The sequence below is a fragment of the Daucus carota genome, chromosome 1, assembly GCF_001625215.2.
Source record: "Daucus carota subsp. sativus chromosome 1, DH1 v3.0, whole genome shotgun sequence".
Taxonomy (NCBI): domain Eukaryota; kingdom Viridiplantae; phylum Streptophyta; class Magnoliopsida; order Apiales; family Apiaceae; genus Daucus; species Daucus carota.
In genome coordinates, this window is record NC_030381.2 from 44,494,316 (window position 1) to 44,516,818 (window position 22,503).

At 36.0% G+C, this 22,503-nt stretch overlaps 2 protein-coding genes across 2 annotated transcripts; one reads left to right on the forward strand and one right to left on the reverse strand.

The window, feature by feature from the left end:
- Positions 1–535: 535 nt before the first annotated feature.
- LOC108223088 (ATP-dependent 6-phosphofructokinase 5, chloroplastic) lies at positions 536–8,448 on the reverse strand. Its single transcript, XM_017397279.2, has 13 exons — positions 7,963–8,448; positions 7,745–7,835; positions 7,281–7,354; positions 6,516–6,627; positions 6,277–6,369; positions 5,412–5,513; positions 5,253–5,327; positions 4,393–4,533; positions 4,115–4,231; positions 3,917–4,021; positions 3,478–3,558; positions 1,484–1,612; positions 536–1,008 (listed from the first exon to the last, which is right to left on the reverse strand). Exons 1-13 carry the CDS (start codon positions 8,271–8,273, stop codon positions 841–843), a joined length of 1,599 nt encoding a protein of 532 aa, XP_017252768.1. The 5' UTR covers positions 8,274–8,448; the 3' UTR covers positions 536–840.
- Positions 8,449–18,755: 10,307 nt separating this feature from the next.
- On the forward strand, positions 18,756–21,607 carry LOC108200003 (uncharacterized). The gene is made up of 4 exons (XM_017368058.2): positions 18,756–19,530; positions 19,928–20,358; positions 20,552–20,844; positions 21,133–21,607. Exons 1-4 carry the CDS (start codon positions 18,885–18,887, stop codon positions 21,284–21,286), a joined length of 1,524 nt encoding a protein of 507 aa, XP_017223547.2. The 5' UTR covers positions 18,756–18,884; the 3' UTR covers positions 21,287–21,607.
- Positions 21,608–22,503: the final 896 nt, after the last annotated feature.

Sequence of the window (22,503 nt, forward strand, 5' to 3'; positions counted from 1 at the left end):
TACTAAATATCTTCTAATTAAAAGCACTTAATTACAATTAACAATAAAATTGTCCAAGGTAAGCTACACATTTTACGATTCTAAATCACAGTGCCAGGCAGTAAATCGAAAAAACTAAAGTACCCATTTAGCATTGTCTCTAGACCGTGGACTAAGATACACACTTTGCACAAAATTTCCACCAAAGAAATTGTCTTTTGATTGAAAATTATACTATTCCGTAAGATGTAATAACACTTAAATAAACACCAACACGAAGCCAATTATAGACACCTGAAAATCAAAACTTGCACCATGCAAGTGAAAACATGAAATGCTTCACAACAACATTACCTCCATTTGAAAACATGAAACACTTTACAGCGAAAATGAATTTGACCACCTTAAATGAACAATACCTTAAATGTAATCACGTAGCCGTCTGTCCATTGTAGCGCAGGTGTTCCACATGCTCTTGCACCAATGTGGAAAGGTTAATTTCCACCTAGCAAGCAGAAGCAATCAATCACAGACTTTACAGTAAATGAAATTGGAATTCATAAAGAGTGTAGTTTCATTAAGCAAATCATTCACTAACATTTTACATATCTTACCAGGAGACAATTACTCCAGCAGATAGTTTATTACAAGTTTAATGGGAGCTAGCTACTCCATGAGATAATATTTATAATCACTCATCGAGTGAACCTCAAGTACGACGCTAATATGCTATACAAAATTTTGGGTTGATGACATCTTTGTGTTATTTCTCTAATGATACCTCAGAAAACCTGAGGATTTTTGTTTTACCATATGCTAGATTAATGAATCTCATATTTATAACTTCACAATGCTCCATAATTATACAAAGTCCGGTTGGCCTGTTGATGTCAAGCAACGATGCCACATACGACTGTTGGGGTCCAACACCTTGGGGTAAGAAATCACTTCAGGAATGGGGAGATAAACATAGTGAGTATTGCATATACCCACTGTGATGCCGCTATAACCAGCAAACGCACCATGAACCTGCCAAGGCCAGAAGGTTTGTGCACAATGAAATTATACACGGCTATATATTTTTCACCTAAGAATATATAAAACTAGAATATGATATTAAGCAGGCACATTATGACAGACTTGATGATATGAAGTTTGTAAAAATCAGGAAATCGGTTGTATACTTCAAGTCCAAGAAAAAGTAGGAAAGCAGGGGTAATTTTGGAATAATTTGGTTTCTCAAAATTCGAAACTAAGGAGGTTAACATAAGTCCAAGAAAAAGTATAAAGCTAGGGTAATTTTAGAATAATTTGGTTTCTCAAAATTGAAACTAATAAAAAGGTTTACGTGACCTTTTTTAAATTTGAGATTTCAAGTGACTTGCTGAACTTAAAATAAATCTACTCCCATTCAGATTTCTTATCCGCTGGTTGCTTAAAAGTTGCCCAACTGAGATAGGTTTACTACTATAATTGTAGATGGTCGAAAGCATGAGAGACATACAGCATTTTGCCCCAATACAGTGCACAAGATTCCATCTGAAGCATTTGCACGGCAAGCACGGATCATGTATGTAGGATCAATGTATTTTACATCAGCTGGATCTCCAATATCCTTGAAATACTTCTTTGTCTAAAAGAATTCATGCATGCAGAAGTACACCAATTAGGTCCACCATAACCGTATAACGAAAAACAATTTTGGAGTAAGACTTATAGATGCTTATTATTTGAAAATTTTGGTTAAAAATGCAGACAATATAGCAACTTTGTTAAATTAGTCAAAAGAAAACGTAAGTTAAAGGGGCATACAAAAACTTCCAAAAAAGTCTCTTATAGAATTTATCATTCTGAGTAGGATCCTTCCACTAAAGAAAGCTAACATACACTGATACTGATAGCTGGCGCGAGGCATTTCCTTTTAATACTGAATAAACACACAGTGTATTAGGTAATATGCGCACACCCAGACAATAACACCAGCTCCCCTCTCCACCGCTTCTTCCACCTCCATTTGCCCTCCTCCCCTGCCAACATCCTCAAATCTTCAGACTGACCAAAGGCAACACCATCTCACCAATTCTAGACCACATTTACTCTCACTTCAACTCAATCGCTGGCTCTCACCTTGAAAGCAAAATTGGTTCTTTTAACTACCATGTACATATATGTATAATTTATACATATGTGTACACACACAGTCACACACACACACACACACACACAAGCCTTGGGTCCCAAAATACAATTACAATAGTAAAATAAGTCAAAAGGTAACAATGGGCTTTCAGTATAGAGCTGATAAATAAATAAAAACTTTCAGAAAAAGTCTCCTATAATAAATATTATCCGAGTTTGGATCCTTCCATCAAAACAACCTACATACATTAATATTGATAGCTAGTGTGTGACATTTTCTTCTAATACCAAATTAAACATATGCGGTGTTATATATTATGTATTATGCACACACAAATGGAGCTAATAACACCCACTCTCAAAACAGTCAGCTTCTCTCTTCATTTCCCTTTCTCCCTTGCCAGTGTCCATAAGACTGACAAAAAAACTCAATCACTCACTTCTGAGTTTCGGCATCACCATGTCACCAATTTTAGACCAGGTTCACTCTCACTTCGATTCAGTCGGCAGCTCTCACCTCAAATTCAACTTCGGTTCTACCAACAGCCATGTACGTTATGTAAAATTTATATGTAGTACATGAGTCTGTGATTACATTCAGAATCCAAAGAGGTCTTTAAAATCTAAGGCTTGAAATAATGGATTTTACGCAGGTGTGGATGAATTTTGAAAAAGAACCCACTGACGGTGATGGTTCGGATCATGTTTAGCAGCGATGGTGGTTGCAGGTATCATTATTTCATGGCAAGATGCACTATCAGGACAAAACTAACTAAGAGTCACGGATCCACATCATACAGCTAAGAGTTTTTATCTTTTTACCCAAAAACAGTTAATGGAATGCCACAAGCCCACAACAGCAAAGAATATTAACATCTGTTGAATTTTTCTTAGGGTATATATTAAAGAAATTATATCATACATTTGGAAGCTTCTTGTTCAAGGATTAGAATGTAAAAGGACCTTTTGATTTATTAACCCAGACCAAAAGCTTTTAAATGATATTTACAGCTTAAAGACGTTCTTGCACAATTCACAAGAGAAATAGGATTCCAGATCAGTGAACTCTGCACCTCAGCTACTAATATAATTATATAAATGGTCCGAAGAAATAAGTATTTGAAGGAAAGAACAAAAGATAAAAAGAGAGACATATGCACGTAAATAGCTCTGTACGATATACATTTCCCTTCCAAATTTTTCTTGTTTTCAACGTAATTTTGATTCTTAATAGTAATTAATATACAATCAACTTCATGCTCTCAGTATATACTTACTATAGTAGCAAAAACAAGGTCATCATCAATTCATAGACGTGAGTTACTGGAATTTAAGTTCTACTCAAGTGCTAGGACTCACCTCTTGCTGTATGTGGACACCAATATCTCCGAACACAATGTTTCCTGATGCATCCTTTGCATTTGTTTTTTCGAGAAAATTCTGTCCATAAAAAGAAAATAAAAAATGAAAAGAAATTACAAATGGTACACTGCACTAGCCACAACAGTATATATATAGAGAATAGAAAGACGGATTCAGGTTGTGCTCAAACATTAGAATAACTCTATCACAGTTGACAGTTGATATCTTGAACACATTCAAAGTAGTGTTCCATTTGTATGCTGTTGCTTCGTGATTTAATCTTTCTAGTAAATATATTAACTTTGAATAAATAATATACTGGATATATAGGACAAGATATAAGAACAAAATAACAATACAAGATCAAAAGGTTCACTTAATACAAAAAAAACATTATTCAAGAACAGGAAACTAATGTGAACATCATGTAAGTCACCTGTCCAGCTCCCTCCGCTACACATACAACAGCCGATCCCTTTGTCTCAAGTAGATACTTTAGATGCCGCAATACACCATGGGGTCCATGTAAATGGAAAGGTACCTAACGAAGGGGTTGCAAAATTAAATCTAATCAGTGCTAGCAAGTTTATTGATCAAATTGTACTATAATCAGTCAAGACTCAGTAGTAAATACCTCTGGAATCAAGCATACATCAATTTGCCCACTTGCAAGGGATGCTTGCATAGCTATAAATCCACTACTACGACCCATTAATTTGACTATTCCTATACCACGATAAGCGCTATGTGCCTGTCAAAAATTAGAAAAATTAATTTCAGTTTAAATATAGTAGCAGAAGTGAAAATGCTTTATTAGCGAAGAAGAATAAAATGAAAATGCTAATTTTTAACTAGGGGACAAGGGATTATAGATTGCGTATAGGTTAAGGAGTGTAAGCAGTGTCGCCGTACCTCGATGTATGCAGAATTTATAGCTCGTTGAGCTTCTTCAACGGCAGTATCAAAACCAAAAGTCTTATCCATGAGAAGGATATCATTGTCTATAGTTTTTGGCACACCAACTACAGCCACCTTCAGCTGTCTTTTGCGGCACTGAAACCAAAACAGAAGGCAGGTATTTGGTAATAAGTAAGAATTATTTAGAGTACTCAGATTGAGCATTCTTTTAAACTCAGATTCTGCAACGGAAGAAATTCTGTGACAGAATCCCTTCAATGATCATAATTACATTTAAATCCAACATTATCTACCCATAATTGCTTCTTTTTTTTCTCAGAGGATGGATTTCTATAAACCAAAATATCAGAAATTAGGCCCTTCTATGGTTTTAACAACACCTCAAGTTCAGACATGTTTAAGAGGAGTTGGTCATCTAACATGGCTTCACAGATTTTATGAATAGCGGTTTTGATTTTGAACCCTGGGTAGCCCAACAAATTTTGAATTGATTATTGATAAGAACAAAATATTTCAGTGCTTCACTCTACATGTACAAAGCCAAGCACTTCTATCAATACCTAAAATCCTAAAATCTTATGGTCTGGGGTACTTCGTAATTTAACACAAAAAAAGTTGGTCTTCATGTAGAACCTAAATAAGATGTATAACCACATGATATACTTTCACCAGTTACATATAATAAAATACACATAAAATGACCAGAACAATCTTTTGCTTGCCTCAACATAAGGACTTCTGATGAGAGACACAAAGGAATATCTACCTTAAGATATAATATAGTCTATCGGTAATGTGTATATAGATAGAAATAAGTGACTACTATATACATATTATATAACCATAGGCACAACCTCATCATGTATTGCATTGGCACCAGCATGCGTGCCATTTCCACCAAGCACAAATAGCATATTGATTCCTCTTTCCTGCAAGCAGTCACATGTTAAAGACCAAATTTAGTAGCTTCCTTCACTACCAAAAATCTATCACCAGAAAAGTATTTTGAGCACCTCCATACTGTCCACAATTTCGCTAACATTGGGCCCTCCACGAGAAACACCTAGCAAGCTTCCACCCGAAAGATGAACATTTTGAACTACTTTTCTGGACAACTGATAACAGAAAATAAGCCTAATAAAATGTATGAATTAAAACACATAATATATGGTTCAACAAGGAAGAAAATTGTCAGTGTAAAGCCCATAAACATCCATCCAACTAGTCTGACAGCACAATGGCAATTTACATAGTAGACACATCAACAAGATATTTCATATTGTAATCGTCCATATCTTTGTAAGAAATTGAAATGTGCTATAGAGATGTTGGGAAAGCAGAAAGGCTTATAATGAATCGCTAAAAGAAGTTTAAAAGTTTAACCTCCTGCGACTATGCAGTACAGTTATAAGAATGACCTTACTAACATGACAAAATTTTCATCTACAAGTAAAAGGACAGAAAAGAATTTATGGAGAAATGATCACTAGAGGCAACATAACAATTATAGTCTGAACCAAGGTGTTATATATCCTGTGGTAACAGCTATTTATTTTAGCAAAAGTTGAGCATACAGCCATATTCCCCTAAATTTTATGGAGAAGTCAGTCACGTGACCAGGTAATTAGATTAAAAAGGTATATACCTTGATAGTTTAGGGAACAATCTAATAACAAGGTGGGTAGGTGGTCATATAAATTTTAGGACATCAAAAGTTCATATCTTCATTTGTTATTTTTCCCTTTTGACTTTGGGCGTGAAGGGAGGGGGCCTTGAGAATATTGTCACAGCCTAAGGACATGTAATCATTCTAATAATCAAAAAGGTAAGAGCTTCTGGTACCAAGAGATGCTTATACAGTAGAAAGAAAAAACTCACCGGCATTTCAGCTAATTCTTTGCCAAAACCACGATAACCAAAAGGAATCCCCACGATATTTTTCACACCATAAATTTCGAGGGTGATCACAATCTGCAGCCATTTTAGAAGAGAAAAGACAATATAATTCTGATACACTCTATTTGTTGGCTGACACTAAAACTTTCTAACAAATGTTTATAGTGTCAACCACATTAATAAAATAATTTACAAAACCAATTTTTCCATGTCAAGTGCACCTGTCGGATGACATCATTAAGACCAGGGCAAAGTCCTCCGCAAGTGACAATTGCTGCTTTAACGTTTTCAGGTTTATAGTATATCTTCTCTCTAGGACCAGCACGATGCACCCTAGAAAACCAGATTTATTGTGTTAATAAAAATGTGAATACCATCTAAAGAAATATAGAAGTCCCTTTCCCAATATAGTTTTGTCATTGTGTCTTGTTCATTTTGCATAAGGTGCTGGGTACAAGCTTTTCCTTTTATTATTCTGTACTGATGGAATCTAGTAACAAATAGACCTGGATAATGAAGAAGGGTCCATAAGAATTACCACTTTATCACCCTATATATCAGTTTCAAAGGGTTCAATTAGGAAACTTTTGCAACTTTGGATTTTTCTTCGGATTTTCGAGGCATCATTATTGTGTCTGAGGCATTACTATTGTGGCTTTTGCAGATGTACGCGGCAATCTAGCATGATGTTTCATATCTCTTGTTGCTCAATCAACCCAAAAACATGAAGTTAACACACTTTAAATAAATGTAGCCATGAAAACATAACTCTAGTGTCTTCCTTGAAGCTTTAGATCTGATATATCAGCCTAAGGTCTCGATATCCCCTGTTCCTTCCATGTTGGTTAAGGTTCTTGGTCATATTGTTATTAAAAAAACCCATTTACATATTTACATATATATATAATACTGCAACATATTCATTTTCCCTAAATAAGTTAAAGTTACATATACACTTAGAGAAGATCAAGTTTTCTGTTATATACCATTGCTCCACCCATGTGCAATTAGGATCGATGCACTCAGCACCAGCAGATGTTGGAGAAGAATATCGAATAACCTGGAATATATTCCAATTGATAAGTAATTTTAATCTAATACAGTACAAAAACTATCTTTTTGCGGGTGAAAACTATATATACAGACAAAATAAAGAAGAATGACATTCAATTTTGTCAGAGAGGAGCAGGCTTTTTTTACGTGTGTAATACCCATTGTAATTTCATAAGTTTCAAAACAGGTAATCTGTCACTGCATGTAACATCGCAACTTAAAGAGAAACAAAAGCAAATTCTCGAAACAAACAATAATTTACAGCTTACTAAAAAATCGTAAAGCATCAACATATCAACATCATTCGCTTTGTAGTGCATTTCTTAACACATTACTACTCACTCACATTCATTATACAGATTACAAGATCAAATAAAACAAGGAGATCAAATTACACCTTAAGAAGTACTCTGTCATTATTGTTAATGTATCCATGCCACTTCTCATCCGACGGATATCCATCCGCAAAGTCTTCATTAACCGGAGTCCTACCACAAACATCTCACATTTCAAACAAATTGTCTCCTAAATTATAAATTGATCTACACATACATTTGCATAGACTAAAACAATTCAATTACACAGATTAAAGCAAAATGCAGGTCAATTAACTACCTCATTCGGAGACAAAAAGTCGACGGATACGACATGGCGTCGGCGTAGACATCAGTTAGATGCGGTAGGTGAAAGCGTTGTTCAAAGTCCTTTTCATACTTAATTTTCCAATCAGGATCACTGAAGTCGATCGGAGATGCGCTTTTGATCTCCGCACTCACGCGAGTCAATACGCTAGTTCGGCTTAGTTTTTTAGACTTTAGAGTGTGAATTACCGGAGAGAATGATAGAGAAGTAGTGGAGTGATCATAGAGAGGTTTAGTGGCCGGGAAAAGGAGGTTGGAGGCGATCGCCGAGGAGATGGAGTCCATCGGTGATCGTAATTGCGGCGAGAGAGTGTGAAAAATGACAGAGTGTGTGAATATGAGAGAGAGAGAGAGAGAGAGAGAGAGAGAGAGGGAGAGAGAGAGATATGCCAAGGGAGCTTTGTAATACGGCCGGCGGGCTACAGAGAGAAAAAGGGGTCCTTTTTTCTTAAGTTTTGTCAACTTCAACGGAGATTTTAAGGCGGTATTTGTTTTTACAACTTTGCCCCTCTTCCATCTTCCGCTTACCGTTTGATCTTCGCCGATGGCCCAAGGAATAATTTAATTCAAAATTGACTTTTTTAAAAGTATCGGTATTAGATTGGAAAATTTAATAGTTTATTAAATTTAATAATTTAATAAGATTTTTGGTTCAAATATTTTGTATTTTGAAGTGGAATGACTGAACGAAAAAAATTTATAGGTACTTTCTCGCATTACCTTCAATTTAGAATACAAATATTATTTCACAATCCACTCATTTCCTCTTTTACAAGCTGAACGTAACCTAATTTTAGAGCTGAGTCATGGTCTTCCAAATCTTTTTAAAACTTAATTTGAGTATTCAAGTATTTTTCGTCAGACCAATGACACTAATAATCACATATTCGCTGAAATTGAATCGGAAGTAAACATGGAGATTTTAGGAGAAAAGATCCTAGATATTATGAATCGGAGTTAAAATTTATTTTAGATATGTTTTGAAAATATGGTCCTAAATATCATTCTAAGACGCTTTATATAACTTTAAGTTATAAAAAATAAAATATTACATCATGTAATGTTCTGAAAGTAATATTACATGGTTATAGGCTTTAAATGTTAGATAAATAACGTTATGACCTAGCATTACATTATCTAGCATTAGTTTTTTTTCCAAGATTTTTAGGTATTTTTGTTAGATATAATTGATGATTACTAATGTTCTTAAGGTTTGTTTTAGAACAGGAATCATCAGAGTTTAAACTAGAAGCTGATCAGAGTTTAGTAAAGTCTGACAGAGTTTAATAAAGTCTGATCAGAGTTTACATAGTCAAGACTCGACAGAGTTTACACGTGGAAAGAGCTCAGAAGCGGATATACTTCAAGGAAGGATAGAAGCTGAGGAGTGATTTGCTGACTATGGAAACTGAACAGAAAACTGGAGCAATCTTTGATTGATAGATTTATTAGCTGATTTATAGGATATCAAATCAGAGATTGATTTTGTAACTGTGTCTATATAAACACAGATTAGGGTTACTCTATAGGAGTTGAGTTATCGAGTACATTGTTAAGAACCCTAGCAGCTCTTAGTGATACAATATAAATCACTGAGAGAGTTTTTGTAACCATAAAAGCTTTGTGAATATAAGAGTTTATTGATTCCAATTACTCATATTGTCTTACTGTGTTACAGATTGTGATCACTATATCATATTATATAGTGAGTTTATAGGACCTAACAAGTGGTATCAGAGCGAGCTCTGTTAAGATTACTACAGTGAGATCTTAAACACAATCATGTCTGAAAAATCACAAGCTTCATCCTTTAGAGTTCCAATCCTTAAGGCATCTGAATATCCAGTCTGGAAAGAAAGAATGATCATATTCTTAGACTCTGTTGATCCAGAATACCTTGACAGGATCTTTGATGGACCACATATGCCCACCAAGCTCTCTGTTGGGATTGCAGATGAACCTCAAAAGATGGTTCCAAAAGAAAAGAAAGACTATACTCCAGAGGATATCTCATCTATCAGTAAAGATGCAAAGGTGAAGCATCTGTTGCATAGTGCCCTTGATAATGCAATGTCTAATAGGGTGATTGGGTGCAAAACTGCTAAACAAATCTGGGATGCTCTGGAAACCAGATGTCAAGGAACTCAGGCCATTAAGAAAAACAGAAAAACAATCCTTACACAGGAGTATGAGCATTTTGACTCAAAATCTGGTGAGTCCCTGACAGATCTGTATGACAGATTTGTCAAACTGTTGAATGACTTATCTCTGGTGAACAAGGAATATGATCTTGAAGACTCAAACCTCAAATTCCTTCTAGCTCTTCCTGAAAAATGGGATTTGAAAGTCACTACAATAAGAGACAATCTTGATCTTGGAGAAATGTCTCTTGATGATGTTTATGGAAGACTGAAGACTCATGAACTTGAGATGGAGCAAAGGAGCAAACGACATGGAGGAAAATCAAAGTCTGTTGCTCTGAAAGTTCAAGAGGAAGCTGCTAAGAGCAAGGGAAAAGCTCATGTCACAAAGTCTGACATTGAGTCATCAAACTCTGATGACTCAAACTCTGATGTTCCCTCAGACTCTGAAGAAAGTGATGATGAGATGATGCAATTAGCAGCATTAATGGTGAAGAGCTTCAAGAAGTTGGCCTACAAAAAGTTCAACAAAGGCAAAAGTTTCTCAAGGAAAGACAGAAACTCTGACAGAGTTTATGACAAGAAGAACTTTAAGAAGAATGAGGGCAAAGAAGGGAAAGCTGGAAAAGCTGACAAGTATACCTGTTTCAACTGTGGTGAAAAGGGACACTTTGCATCAGAATGCAAGAAACCCAAGAAGGAAAAAGAAAAAGCTTTTATCACCAAGAAGGGAAACTGGACAGATACATCTGATTCAGAAGAAGAAGTCAATTATGCTCTGATGGCAAACACTGACAACAACTCTGAATCTGCTGCTAAGGTACCTCATTCTACTCTTGCCTTTGATACTGAAGATATAACTGAGTTAAGATTGTTTCTTAAAACTTTACATATCAGTTTTAGAGATCAGACTTTAGAGAATGAAAGATTAAAATCTGAAACTCTGAGTGTAAAGAAAAGGAATGATTTTCTAGAAAAAGAATTAGTTCAGATGTTGGAAGTTCAAAAAGAAAGAGATGATGCTGTCATTGTCAAAGATGAATTATCAAAGAGGTATGCATCTCTTCAATCAGAACTTGCTAAGGAAAGGGAGATCATTAAAACATGGACTAATTCAGGCAAAACCACTCAGGATATCTTAGGTAGTGGAAACTGGAAGAAGGGACTAGGTTACACTGATAACTCTGAAGCTGAGTCATCAAAAACAGAGTTTATTAAAACTCAAAAACCTAAGGTTAAACCTGTCAAATTTGTTGTTGAATCCTCTAAGTCTAAACAGAGTAGACCAAAATCAGAGATTAACAAAAATTTAAAATCTGATAAGCCCAAACAGGTTAACATAGGACTGATGACTCAGAAACAGCTTAAACATAAGCTTAAAGAGGTAAAGTCTGATGACAGAAACAAGGAGCCTAGGAAAAATAGAAATGGCAAAATTGGCATAGACAAGAGTAATAACTACATGCCTGTTCCAAATGCACCTAGGAAGACATGCCATAACTGTGGTAATACTAATCATCTTGCTAATTTTTGCAGGAAGAACAAGGACATTAACTCTTTACCTACAAAGTCTGGAGTTAGAAAAAGTAGTATTAGATATAAACCACAAGATCCTTGTTTTCATTGTGGTAGTTTATGGCATTCTATTTATACTTGCAAAGAATATCATAGTTTGTATTATGATTATTATCAATTGAAACCTTCTTTAAAGGTTAATAAAAACTCTGCAAGTACAAACTCTGTTTCCAGTACAAACTCTGTTGCAAAGTCTGTTAGCTCAAACTCTGATAATAATACCGCTGCAAAAGCTAACAAACTTAACAAGGCCAAGGGATCCAAGCAAGTCTGGGTCCTTAAAACTAACAACTAGTGGTCTTTATGATTGCAGGGCAACAGGAAGAATATCCTAGTCTTGGACAGTGGATGTTCAGGACACATGACTGGAAATAAGACCCTGCTGTCAGAGTTTGTGGAGAAGGCTGGCCCAAGTGTTTCTTATGGAGATGGCAACATAGGAAGGACTCTGGGATATGGCAACATCAATCTTGGAAATGTCATCATATCAAATGTAGCTCTTGTTCAAGGGCTGAAACACAATTTACTCTCTGTCAGTCAGATCTGTGACAGAGGATATCATGTTGATTTCTATGAAGAACACAGTGAGATAGTAAGCAAGTCAACAGGCAAAGTGGCAGTAACTGCTCACAGACATGGGAATATTTATGAAATCCACTTGCCTACAAACTCTGAAGGAAAAGCAATTTGCTTGTCTACAAGGATCTCTGCAGAAGAAAGTTGGAAATGGCACAAGAAGCTTTCACATCTAAATTTCAATTCCATAAATGAGCTTATAAAGAAAAAGCTTGTGAGAGGACTCCCTGAATCACTACTGACATCTGATGGATTGTGTGATTCATGTCAAAAAGCCAAGCAGAGAAAGACATCTTTCAAGAGTAAGACTGAATTCTCAATAAACAAACCATATCATCTTCTACATGTTGATCTATTTGGACCAGTCAATGTACCATCCATTGCAAGGAAGAAATATGCTCTTGTCATTGTTGATGAGTATACTAGATACACTTGGGTATATTTTCTTCACTCTAAAGATGAAACAGCCTTGCATCTGATGGATCATGTGACACAACTGGATCATGGATCTGAAGACAAAGTGAAGATCATCAGAAGTGATAATGGAACTGAGTTTAGAAATTCAACAATGGAAGAGTTCTGCAAAGAAAGAGGTGTAGTACAACAGTTCTCTGCACCTGGTACACCACAGCAAAATGGTGTAGTTGAAAGGAAAAACAGAACTCTTATAGAAGCTGCCAGAACTATGCTTGATGAGGCTAAATTGCCTACTTATTTCTGGGCAGAAGCTGTTCAAACAGCTTGTTTCACTCAAAATGCAACCTTGATTAATAAGCATGGCAAAACTCCATATGAGATGGTGAAGAAAAAGAAGCCAAATCTGAAGTACTTTCATATATTTGGGTGCAAATGCTTTGTATTGAAGACTCATCCAGAACAGCTTACCAAGTTTGATTTAAAAGCTGATGAAGGCATTTTTGTAGGTTATCCTATCACAACAAAGGCCTTCAGAGTCTATAATCTGAGAACCAAGGTGATCATGGAATCCATACATGTGTCATTTGATGACAAAAGAATAATGGGTCTAACAGATATGGATGATCATGAAGAACTGCATTTTGAAAATGAAGAAATATTCTCTGATTCAACAAACTCTGATGAACAGTCAAACTCTGACTGTGAACAAAATACAGCAAACTCTGGTGAAAATTCACAAGTTCATGACAATGAAGCTGCTTCCCCTCCAAAGCAGAAGAAAAGAAGAAGACTTGTTGCAGCATATGAATATGATGATCTAGAAACTGCACAAGTTGCAAACTCTGAACCTACTCCAACAACAGTCTCTGAACCTGTTCACACCAGTCCTCAGAAGACAGCCAGATTCAAGTTACGGGCTCAAAAACCTGCAAAGGCAAAAATCCCAGAAACTGACATCACAGACTTCACTGTTGAGGAAGACCAAACACCATCTACCACACTACCAGAAACTTCTCAAGCTCTGATGGTGCTTCCTATTCAAGCTGTTCCTCTGATATCTCCTACAGTATCTCCTACAACATCTCCTAAAGCATCTCCTACAGCATCTGCAGTAGATGAAGAAATAGAGTGTGATGCACAAGCTACAACTGAAGCTGGAGCAAATTTGTCTGATTCTCAAACTCCATTATCTGATCATGGTCCAATTCCTCAATCTCCAATGAAAATTCCTGAGGATGCCATTGTTCATGATACAGCTCCAGAGAACTACAGATCTGATGTAGTTGAGGAAACTGACAAAGTAGCTGTGGAAGCTTTACAATCTCTTGCTCAGACTGGTGAAGAGCCCATCAAGTCACAGTCTGAAGCTCAAGAAAAATCTGCTCAGGATAATGTGGAGAAAGTTGCTGATCCTGTTCCTGAAGATGACAAAGCAAACTCTGATACTGAGAATGATGCCAGTTCAGATACTAACAATGATGAAAATGATGGAGTTCCTCTGACACAACAGAAGTGGGAGTCAACTAGCCAGTACAATGCCAGGCTACAAACTCTGAACACAGACTCTGAGCCACTTCCCAGGGATCTTCAGGTGGATCCTCCAAGTGAAGTATGGGATAAACTCTGGCTGAGCCACCAGCATTCCGTGGAGACACCTAAAGCTGAAGAATTTTTAGCTATGGCAGAGAGTAAAATTTCAAACTCTGATGTTCTGTCAAGCCTCAAAGGCACAATTCTATATCTGAAGACATTTCATCCTGCTCATGCCCAGACATCTAAATCAATAGATGGTCTAAGAACAGAGGTGGCAAAAGTCAAGGAGACAAATGAACTGGAAAAGAAAAGGACCATCAATCCTATGAAAGAAAATGTACAGAAGCTAGTGACTGCAAATGAATCTCTGGACCAAAGGATGACCATGATTGAATCAAATCAAGAAAAAATGTCCAAACAGCTTGAAGCCATCCAAACTTCACTTTCTCTGATCACATCAATTCTGATTCCTGATGAGGATGATGTCAAAAAGGGGGAGAGAGTAGCTAAAGTCAAATGCAAGTCTACTAATCAAACTCTGAAGAGAAAGAAGAAGGATGATGATGATGATGATGTGGATGACTTTACAAAGCACAAGAGATTTCAAGCAGGAACTGGTGGAAGAGTTTCAAACTCTGACAGTCAGAAACAATTTAAGCAAAGCACAAAGTCTGGTCCAACTCACAACATCACATCTGGATCTAAGCAAAGACCAGTGACTGGATCAGACAAGCCCATGACTGATGAAGAGCTTGCTAGATTGGTTTTTGAACAAGAAAATCCAGAAGCAAATTTGGATTTGGAGTTGATTGCTGCAGAGGAAGCTGAGCTGAAAAAGGAACATATTGAAGCCATAAACTCTGGAAAGATCCAAAAGCCTGCAAAGTCAACTACCAAGCCAAAAGAAAAAGGAATACAGATCAAGGAAGCTACTGTTGCTGATCAGAGTTTACCAGTCAAAAAGGTATACTCTGAAGATGAATACACCTCCAAGGGTAAAAGCAAAGTAGATGAAAATCTGGAGAAAGGCTGGGAAAAGAAGAAGTCTACAACCTCTGACAAGGATCAAGTTGTGAAGGAAAAGAAAACAGAAGCTGCAATCTCTGACAAAGCTCATGTTGCAGAACCTCAAAAAGAAAGATTGACCTCTGACACAGCTCAAGTCAATAAGGAAGCAAAGAAAGACACAGTCTCTGACAAAGCTCAAGCTGTGTTCAAACCAACAACTACTCCACTGGCTGGATTTGCAAAGCCTACTCTGATGACTGAAACAAGTTTTGAAAAAGGCTCAATTAAACCATTTTCTCATCAAAAGGCAGGAAGAGATAAAGGAGGGCTGGGATCCAAATATGAAAAGTTTGATCAGAGTATAGGATCAAGACCAGATGACCCCTCATCTCTCTGTGCTCCCAAGATTGGAGTATTGCAAGACAAAATGGACAAACTTGATTCAGTCCAGTTGGTAAAGAATGACAGAGGAGATAATATCCTTATCTACTTCATGTCTGATGGAACAGTGTTTAGAGTCCTTGAAGCAGATCTATATGCTAAACACTGGGAGGAATTGAGATATGTATCATACATATTTCAAGTGAAGAACAAGTCAGGACAACACATCTCCAACCTGCTAAAAGATCAAATCAGAAGAAAGATGGGGATTACAGGAAACAAAAATGCTGGACCCTTCATTCCTAAATACCTCAATCATAAAGGACAGCTGGTGGAGATGAAGAAAAATTCAGCAAAGATTGAAACAATAGGTGGAATCAGAACTCTTGCATTTAATGAAGAGTCTGATAAAGCTTACAATATCAGGCTGGATAGGGACTTGAAGAAGAACAAGATCTATGATCTCAGAGCTGCAATTTATCAAACTGGAGTTTCAGATCCAGAGCTGAGAGAGATCAAGAGACAAATGATTGCAGTGCTTGAAGAAGCTGAGAAAGAACTCCTCAGAGAGTATCTAAAGACAGCAAATGGTGTCTATGCAGCTAAGGAGTAAAGTATCTGTAAGTTTTAAAAGTTTTCTGTTATATAGTTAAACTCTGTTGCATTTGACTTAAATGTTTTGACATCATCAATTATCTGTTAACTTGCACATAATTTATTTATGCACAAGTTGGGGGAGATTGTTAGATATAATTGATGATTACTAATGTTCTTAAGGTTTGTTTTAGAACAGGAATCATCAGAGTTTAAACTAGAAGCTGATCAGAGTTTAGTAAAGTCTGACAGAGTTTAATAAAGTCTGATCAGAGTTTACATAGTCAAGACTCGACAGAGTTTACACGTGGAAAGAGCTCAGAAGCGGATATACTTCAAGGAAGGATAGAAGCTGAGGAGTGATTTGCTGACTATGGAAACTGAACAGAAAACTGGAGCAATCTTTGATTGATAGATTTATTAGCTGATTTATAGGATATCAAATCAGAGATTGATTTTGTAACTGTGTCTATATAAACACAGATTAGGGTTACTCTATAGGAGTTGAGTTATCGAGTACATTGTTAAGAACCCTAGCAGCTCTTAGTGATACAATATAAATCACTGAGAGAGTTTTTGTAACCATAAAAGCTTTGTGAATATAAGAGTTTATTGATTCCAATTACTCATATTGTCTTACTGTGTTACAGATTGTGATCACTATATCATATTATATAGTGAGTTTATAGGACCTAACAATTTTAATTATAGGCTTGGGTAAAAAAAAGAGATAAACGCTATATCATGTAGCGTTTTTTTTTTAAAAAAAAAGTATAAGTGTACATAATGTAATGTTTATATAATAATATCTGTGATCATATTTCTCGGATATTATATTTTAGATATTAGTACTTGAAATTGTGATGCTAAAGACAACAACTAGATTTTTTTCACCAGTTACTTCCAAGGTTTAAACGACATTTTGGTCATTTAATTGATCGAAAACTTGTAATTGGGTTATCCAACTCAAAAAAAATATATTCAATCACATTATTATACTCTTAAAAATTTTCATTCGGGTCACTATCTATGTTACACTCTGTTAAAAATTTAACGGAAAACTGATTAAGCTTGGTAACTTGACTTGAATGCATCCATCGTGACATGTACAATAAAGCGGCAGTTTGATGACTCAACTGACTACAAACTTGCAATCGGGTCATCAAACTCAAGAAATTTTCATATAGGTCACTGATCATAATATTCGTGAAAAATTGGAAAAACGAACGAAGAGATCTCATACAACACCTTTTTTTTCTCTTAAAAATTTCAAAACTTATTAATAAATGAAACAAATGCACACATAAAATCGACGGTTTCACCCATAAAAACTTACTCTTTGTTTATATCTTGTCGTTTTATATATCTTAAGGCCATTTTCGAAAAAATCATTAAATTTTTGATGAATTTTTTCACAATGACCAAAAAATATATAAAATGATAGTAGATTAACAAAGGATGAAGTTTTTGTGAGTGAAATCATTGATGATAATGTGTGTACATTGTTGTAAAGAGGTGTTGTAGTAGAGCAATTGACGTTGTAAGAGCTCTTCGTCCGGTTTCTTTTCAGTTTTTAACAGATGTTATGTTCAGTGACTTGACTGAAAGTTTTATTAGTTTGAAGATCAAGTTGCAAGTTTCAAGTTAGTTGAGTAATCAAATCGTTATTTCAAGCGACTATAAATGTCATGATAGATTTATTCAAGCTAAGTCATCAAGCTTAATAAGCTTTCCGTTCAATTTTTTGACGAAGTGTAACAGTCAGTGACACAAATGAAATTTTTTAAAAATTAATGATGTAGTTAAAAATATTTTATATTAAATGACTCAATTACAAATTTCTGATAATGATCAAACTTCGTTTAAACCGTTATTCTCTATACGTGTTTTGTTAAAATATAAAAAAATATCGAAGCCAAACCTGTAGATTTCAGTCACTAGTCACTTCCTGTACGCGTTTTTTAAAAAAATGAAAAATTTGCATGTACACGGACTTGCGGACGGCTGCACGAAGACAACACAACACTTGCTCAAATAGTGTTTTTACTTCTCCCTCGGATGCTCCAAGCCTCCAACTATTTGTATGAAAAGTTTACATAGGTATTATTTCTGGCTCATGCATCGAGAGATCAGAGCATATCCAATTAATTACAGAGTTTTTAACTAAAAATAGTTTCAAATTATTTCGCAAACAAAACACTTGGTCACATATTTTATTTATAACAATTTAAAGTACTAATAACACAATATCTTACTAGAATAATTATATTTATATATAATAATTCAAATAATAATAACATATTATTTCTAAATGTAACAATTATAACTGGTAAGAAATTTCACATAAATATTTCATATTATTTAAACAAACACAGTTGAAAATACTCCGAATGATGAAACGACAGATTAATAATAAAAAATAATATCAAATCATTATTTTTTATCTGGCATTTTTTTTTAAAAGTATCTGGCATTTAAAATAATGTCGTGTAAATGATAAGAGCCTAGATAAAAATCTCATCGTATACGTTGTCCAGAGGGTCTGAGGGGGTGTGTGTATAAAACAGGCCCTCCTCTTTAGCCTTCCGAAAATAACTTGCAGGTTGCACCCTCTTTCACACTCACCTCATTCAGCTTCCTAGTTGAAATCGATAAATATTCATCCACTTAAATGGCTTGGCTCCTCGACCCAGCCATCGGGACGGCCATCAGTGAAGCACTCAGACTTGTAGTCACCGTTCAAAAACGAAGAGGGGACTTCAGAGGCAATTTCGAAACTCTCGAAAACACGCTTGGATCAGCTCTACTCACACTACAACAAATTCAGAAGCTCAACATAGTTCTGAATCGTTCTGAAGAAAACACGGAGCACTTCATCAAACAGTTAAATCAAGGTGTTAGTCTCGTAGAAAAGTGCACTCAAATTCCATACTGGAAGACGTACAAGTACTCGAAGAAGCTAGCGGAGTTGGATGAGTGTATAGAGAAGTTTTTCAATATAGGAGTGCAAGGGTGCGTGGCTGTGAATACGTTGAGAAATGGAGTGGGAATTCAAGAAATAAATGATAAATTCGATTTCGTGTTGAGGTATTTGAACATCAAGTATGAACCTGAAATTCGCGTAAAGGAGATTCTCCAGGGTCCTTCGGATGAATTTGAAAGGATCCATGATGATGATGAGATTGAAACTGATTCTTCAGATGAGTTTTCGAGTTGGGTAACTGTCACGAGTCTTACGGATAGCGTGCTCGGGTTTCATGTGCAGCCACTTGAGCTCATTTCAGCTCCGGAAAGCCTTCAAGATCCTGAAATTTCAAGTAAGATATGTCTAAATAAAACAACTTTTAGTAAAGATGCTCATGGGGTTGATCACCAAGTGTCCTTACAATATTAATGAAATCAATATTTAGATACGATAATATCAAGTTAAGTACTGTCAGCAGTTGGCGATCATAGTGATGCACTGCTTTATTTAGATGAGCTTAATATCATTTGTTAGGAGACAGTAATCTATCTTGATCTACAATTGTTTTTGTGAATTAAATTTGTACTTCGGCAGGTCCTATGTTTTAGATTAGAAAGCGAATCTACTTCTTTAACAAATCTTGCAGATATGTATTGAGTAAATTGCAAAAGTTTATTGTTAAACTTTAACGTAATGAGTCTAATTATTCATAGATTCATTCACATAAATGATTTTCATTATCTTCGCAGCTCTGGGAGCGGGCATCAGTGAATTACTCAATGTCGTGGTGGCAGTTGCAGAACGGACCCAAAACTTCGAATCCAATTTAGGAAGCCTCAGGAAGACACTTGAATCAGTAGAACCTATATTCAATGAAGCTGAGAAGCTGGGCATACTTTTCAATCGTCCAAAAGAAGAGATACATCAGTTCAAGGACCAGGTGAACCGTGGTGTGGATGTCGTGTGCAAGTGCAGTAATATTCCAGACTGGAAGAAACACAGTTACTCGAAGAAGCTGATAGAATTAGACACATCTATACTAAAGTTTTTCCAAATAGAAGTGCAGGGATTGATGCTTGTGAATACTATAAGTCTGGATGATCAATATGCCATGACCGTTTCATGCCAGCCTGCAGTCCCGAAAGGCGGGTGTTCTAGAATTCCAGATGCTCTCGTGAAGGTAAAATATTATAACTTTCTTAATGTAGAAAAGAAAACGTTGCTGAGACTTGCTTATGTAAAATTGTATGACACTTTCACATACATTTTTACGGAGTACTCATATCATTCTTCATCAAATATACATGGCTGTTGTAAGGAATTTACAAATTATGACCTTTCAATGATGTCCTTTTGCTTTTATGGTCTGGCAGCCACCCAATGAGGGTGCAGAGGTGGTATGGAAACACGAAAAAACAGAATTGGTTGATGGTGAATCTATGTCTGGTACAAACAGAGTTTTGCTTGATCATTTGCCAACCAGTTTAGAGACCTCCGAAGAAATGGACAGTTCTTCAGAGGGCCGCTACAATGATCTGATATCATTTCTCGAAGTTCAGAGGATTCCAGACAAATCTGCTCACTGTCTGGATCTTAAGGACATGAGTAGCTACGACAATTTTGTTGGACCATCAACTAGGAATCTTCCTCATGTTGTCTGCACAAGGTACTTCTATTCTGCTGTAGGACTGAATAATTATAGAAGACTAAAAAAAAAAATTTGCGTTCAAATAGATAAAATTTACCTAGCAGTTGGGAATAGTCTACTAGCAGAGGATCAACGTCCGCCCCTCCCTCTTAATAAGGTCTTGTGCTTAAATTGTTATCTAGAAAAGTGTCACAAGACTCAAAAGTGCCGAATAATTGCTTTTAAAACAGAAAGAAGATGGATTATATAGTCAGTCGAAGGGTACAACAATTTGAAGTATGTATATTGACATGTTTCAATTTTCAGGGGCGAGCATGTGGGCTTGAAAATGGAGGAAGCTTCTTACATAAAGAAGCGTTTACATGCGATCAGAGAGCTCTCGTCAGAGATCATCGGATCTCAAGCTTCTGTGGTTAATGCTAGTCCAATCAGGAGAGGAAAAGGTTGCATGTCGGCCTAATAAGAAAGCTGTCGAACCTAAAGGGGTCCACTTTAGCCTGGATTAAGATGAATCTTAAGGGTTTCTGCAAGAACTGAGAGGACCCTTGTTTGATAGAGCATGTGTTTAGGAAAAGCATTTTAAGTTCAAGAATGCCAAAGAAATTGCAATCAATCTTCCAGATGATGAAAACACTAGCCTTGTTTGATATATATATATTTTTGTTGGGATTTGCATGTGCTTATTTTTCTTGGCTGTATCGTTAGCATTGTTGTTTCCGGTCTTATTAAAGAGTCAGAATAATTTGTTTGGTGGAGGATTTAATTTATGAATTTTATGTAATGCTGTTGTGTCATCTTAATATGTGCATGCTATTCACTACTTAGTTATGATCCTTCTAATTGAACAAAAACTTGCTTCAAAGTCTTGGATACAGGGGAAGAAAAATAGTAGCACCTCAGTTAAGGAATGGTTTGCCAGGTGTTGTGATCGAAGAGCCCTCATAACGGCTCATCCCATCTCAAGCTTCTCAGCGTGTAGTGCAACAGGAGGAAAAGGTTGTAATATAATCTTTAATAGAATTCTCTTAAATCTGAAAGGGGAAACTATGGGGCCGTTTGGGCAAGCTTAAAAGAAGTGATTTCTTGCTTAAAATAGAGAAGTGGAGCAGAAGTGAGAAGTAAATAAGTTAATAAAGTGTTTGGATAGAAGCAGAAACTGTGAGAGAGAAGCTAGCATTCTCAGCTTTTTAAAAGTGCTTCTACTTCTTTACACAAACGGGTCAAGAGAAGCAGAAGCCAGAAGTAACTTCTGATTCTGCCAAACAAACAGGGCCTATATATTGAATCTGAAACACTCCCTGTGCATCCAACCAATGGAACTCTTATACAGCCAGAGTCGCAGCCAACAAAGTTAAATCAACTAGAGATAAGGAGTGATAAGTTTCTTGACAAAAAGCATTTCAAGTTTAAGGATATCAGAGAAATTGCAGTCAATCTTTTACCACAAGACAACTGCTCAAATGATGAACACAATGTGTAGTTGTAACTTGTAATTGTTGAAGATAGTGTGTGCTCTTAAATTTGCTGTTAAGCTTTGCATGTGCCTTTGTATCATCACTGTATCACTTTGCATCACAGTTGTCATCACATAAAACATATATTATTATTCCCGGATTATAACACAATTTATCTCAATTGTAAAAGATTATAATGTCATGAATCCTTGTTTGAGTCCAT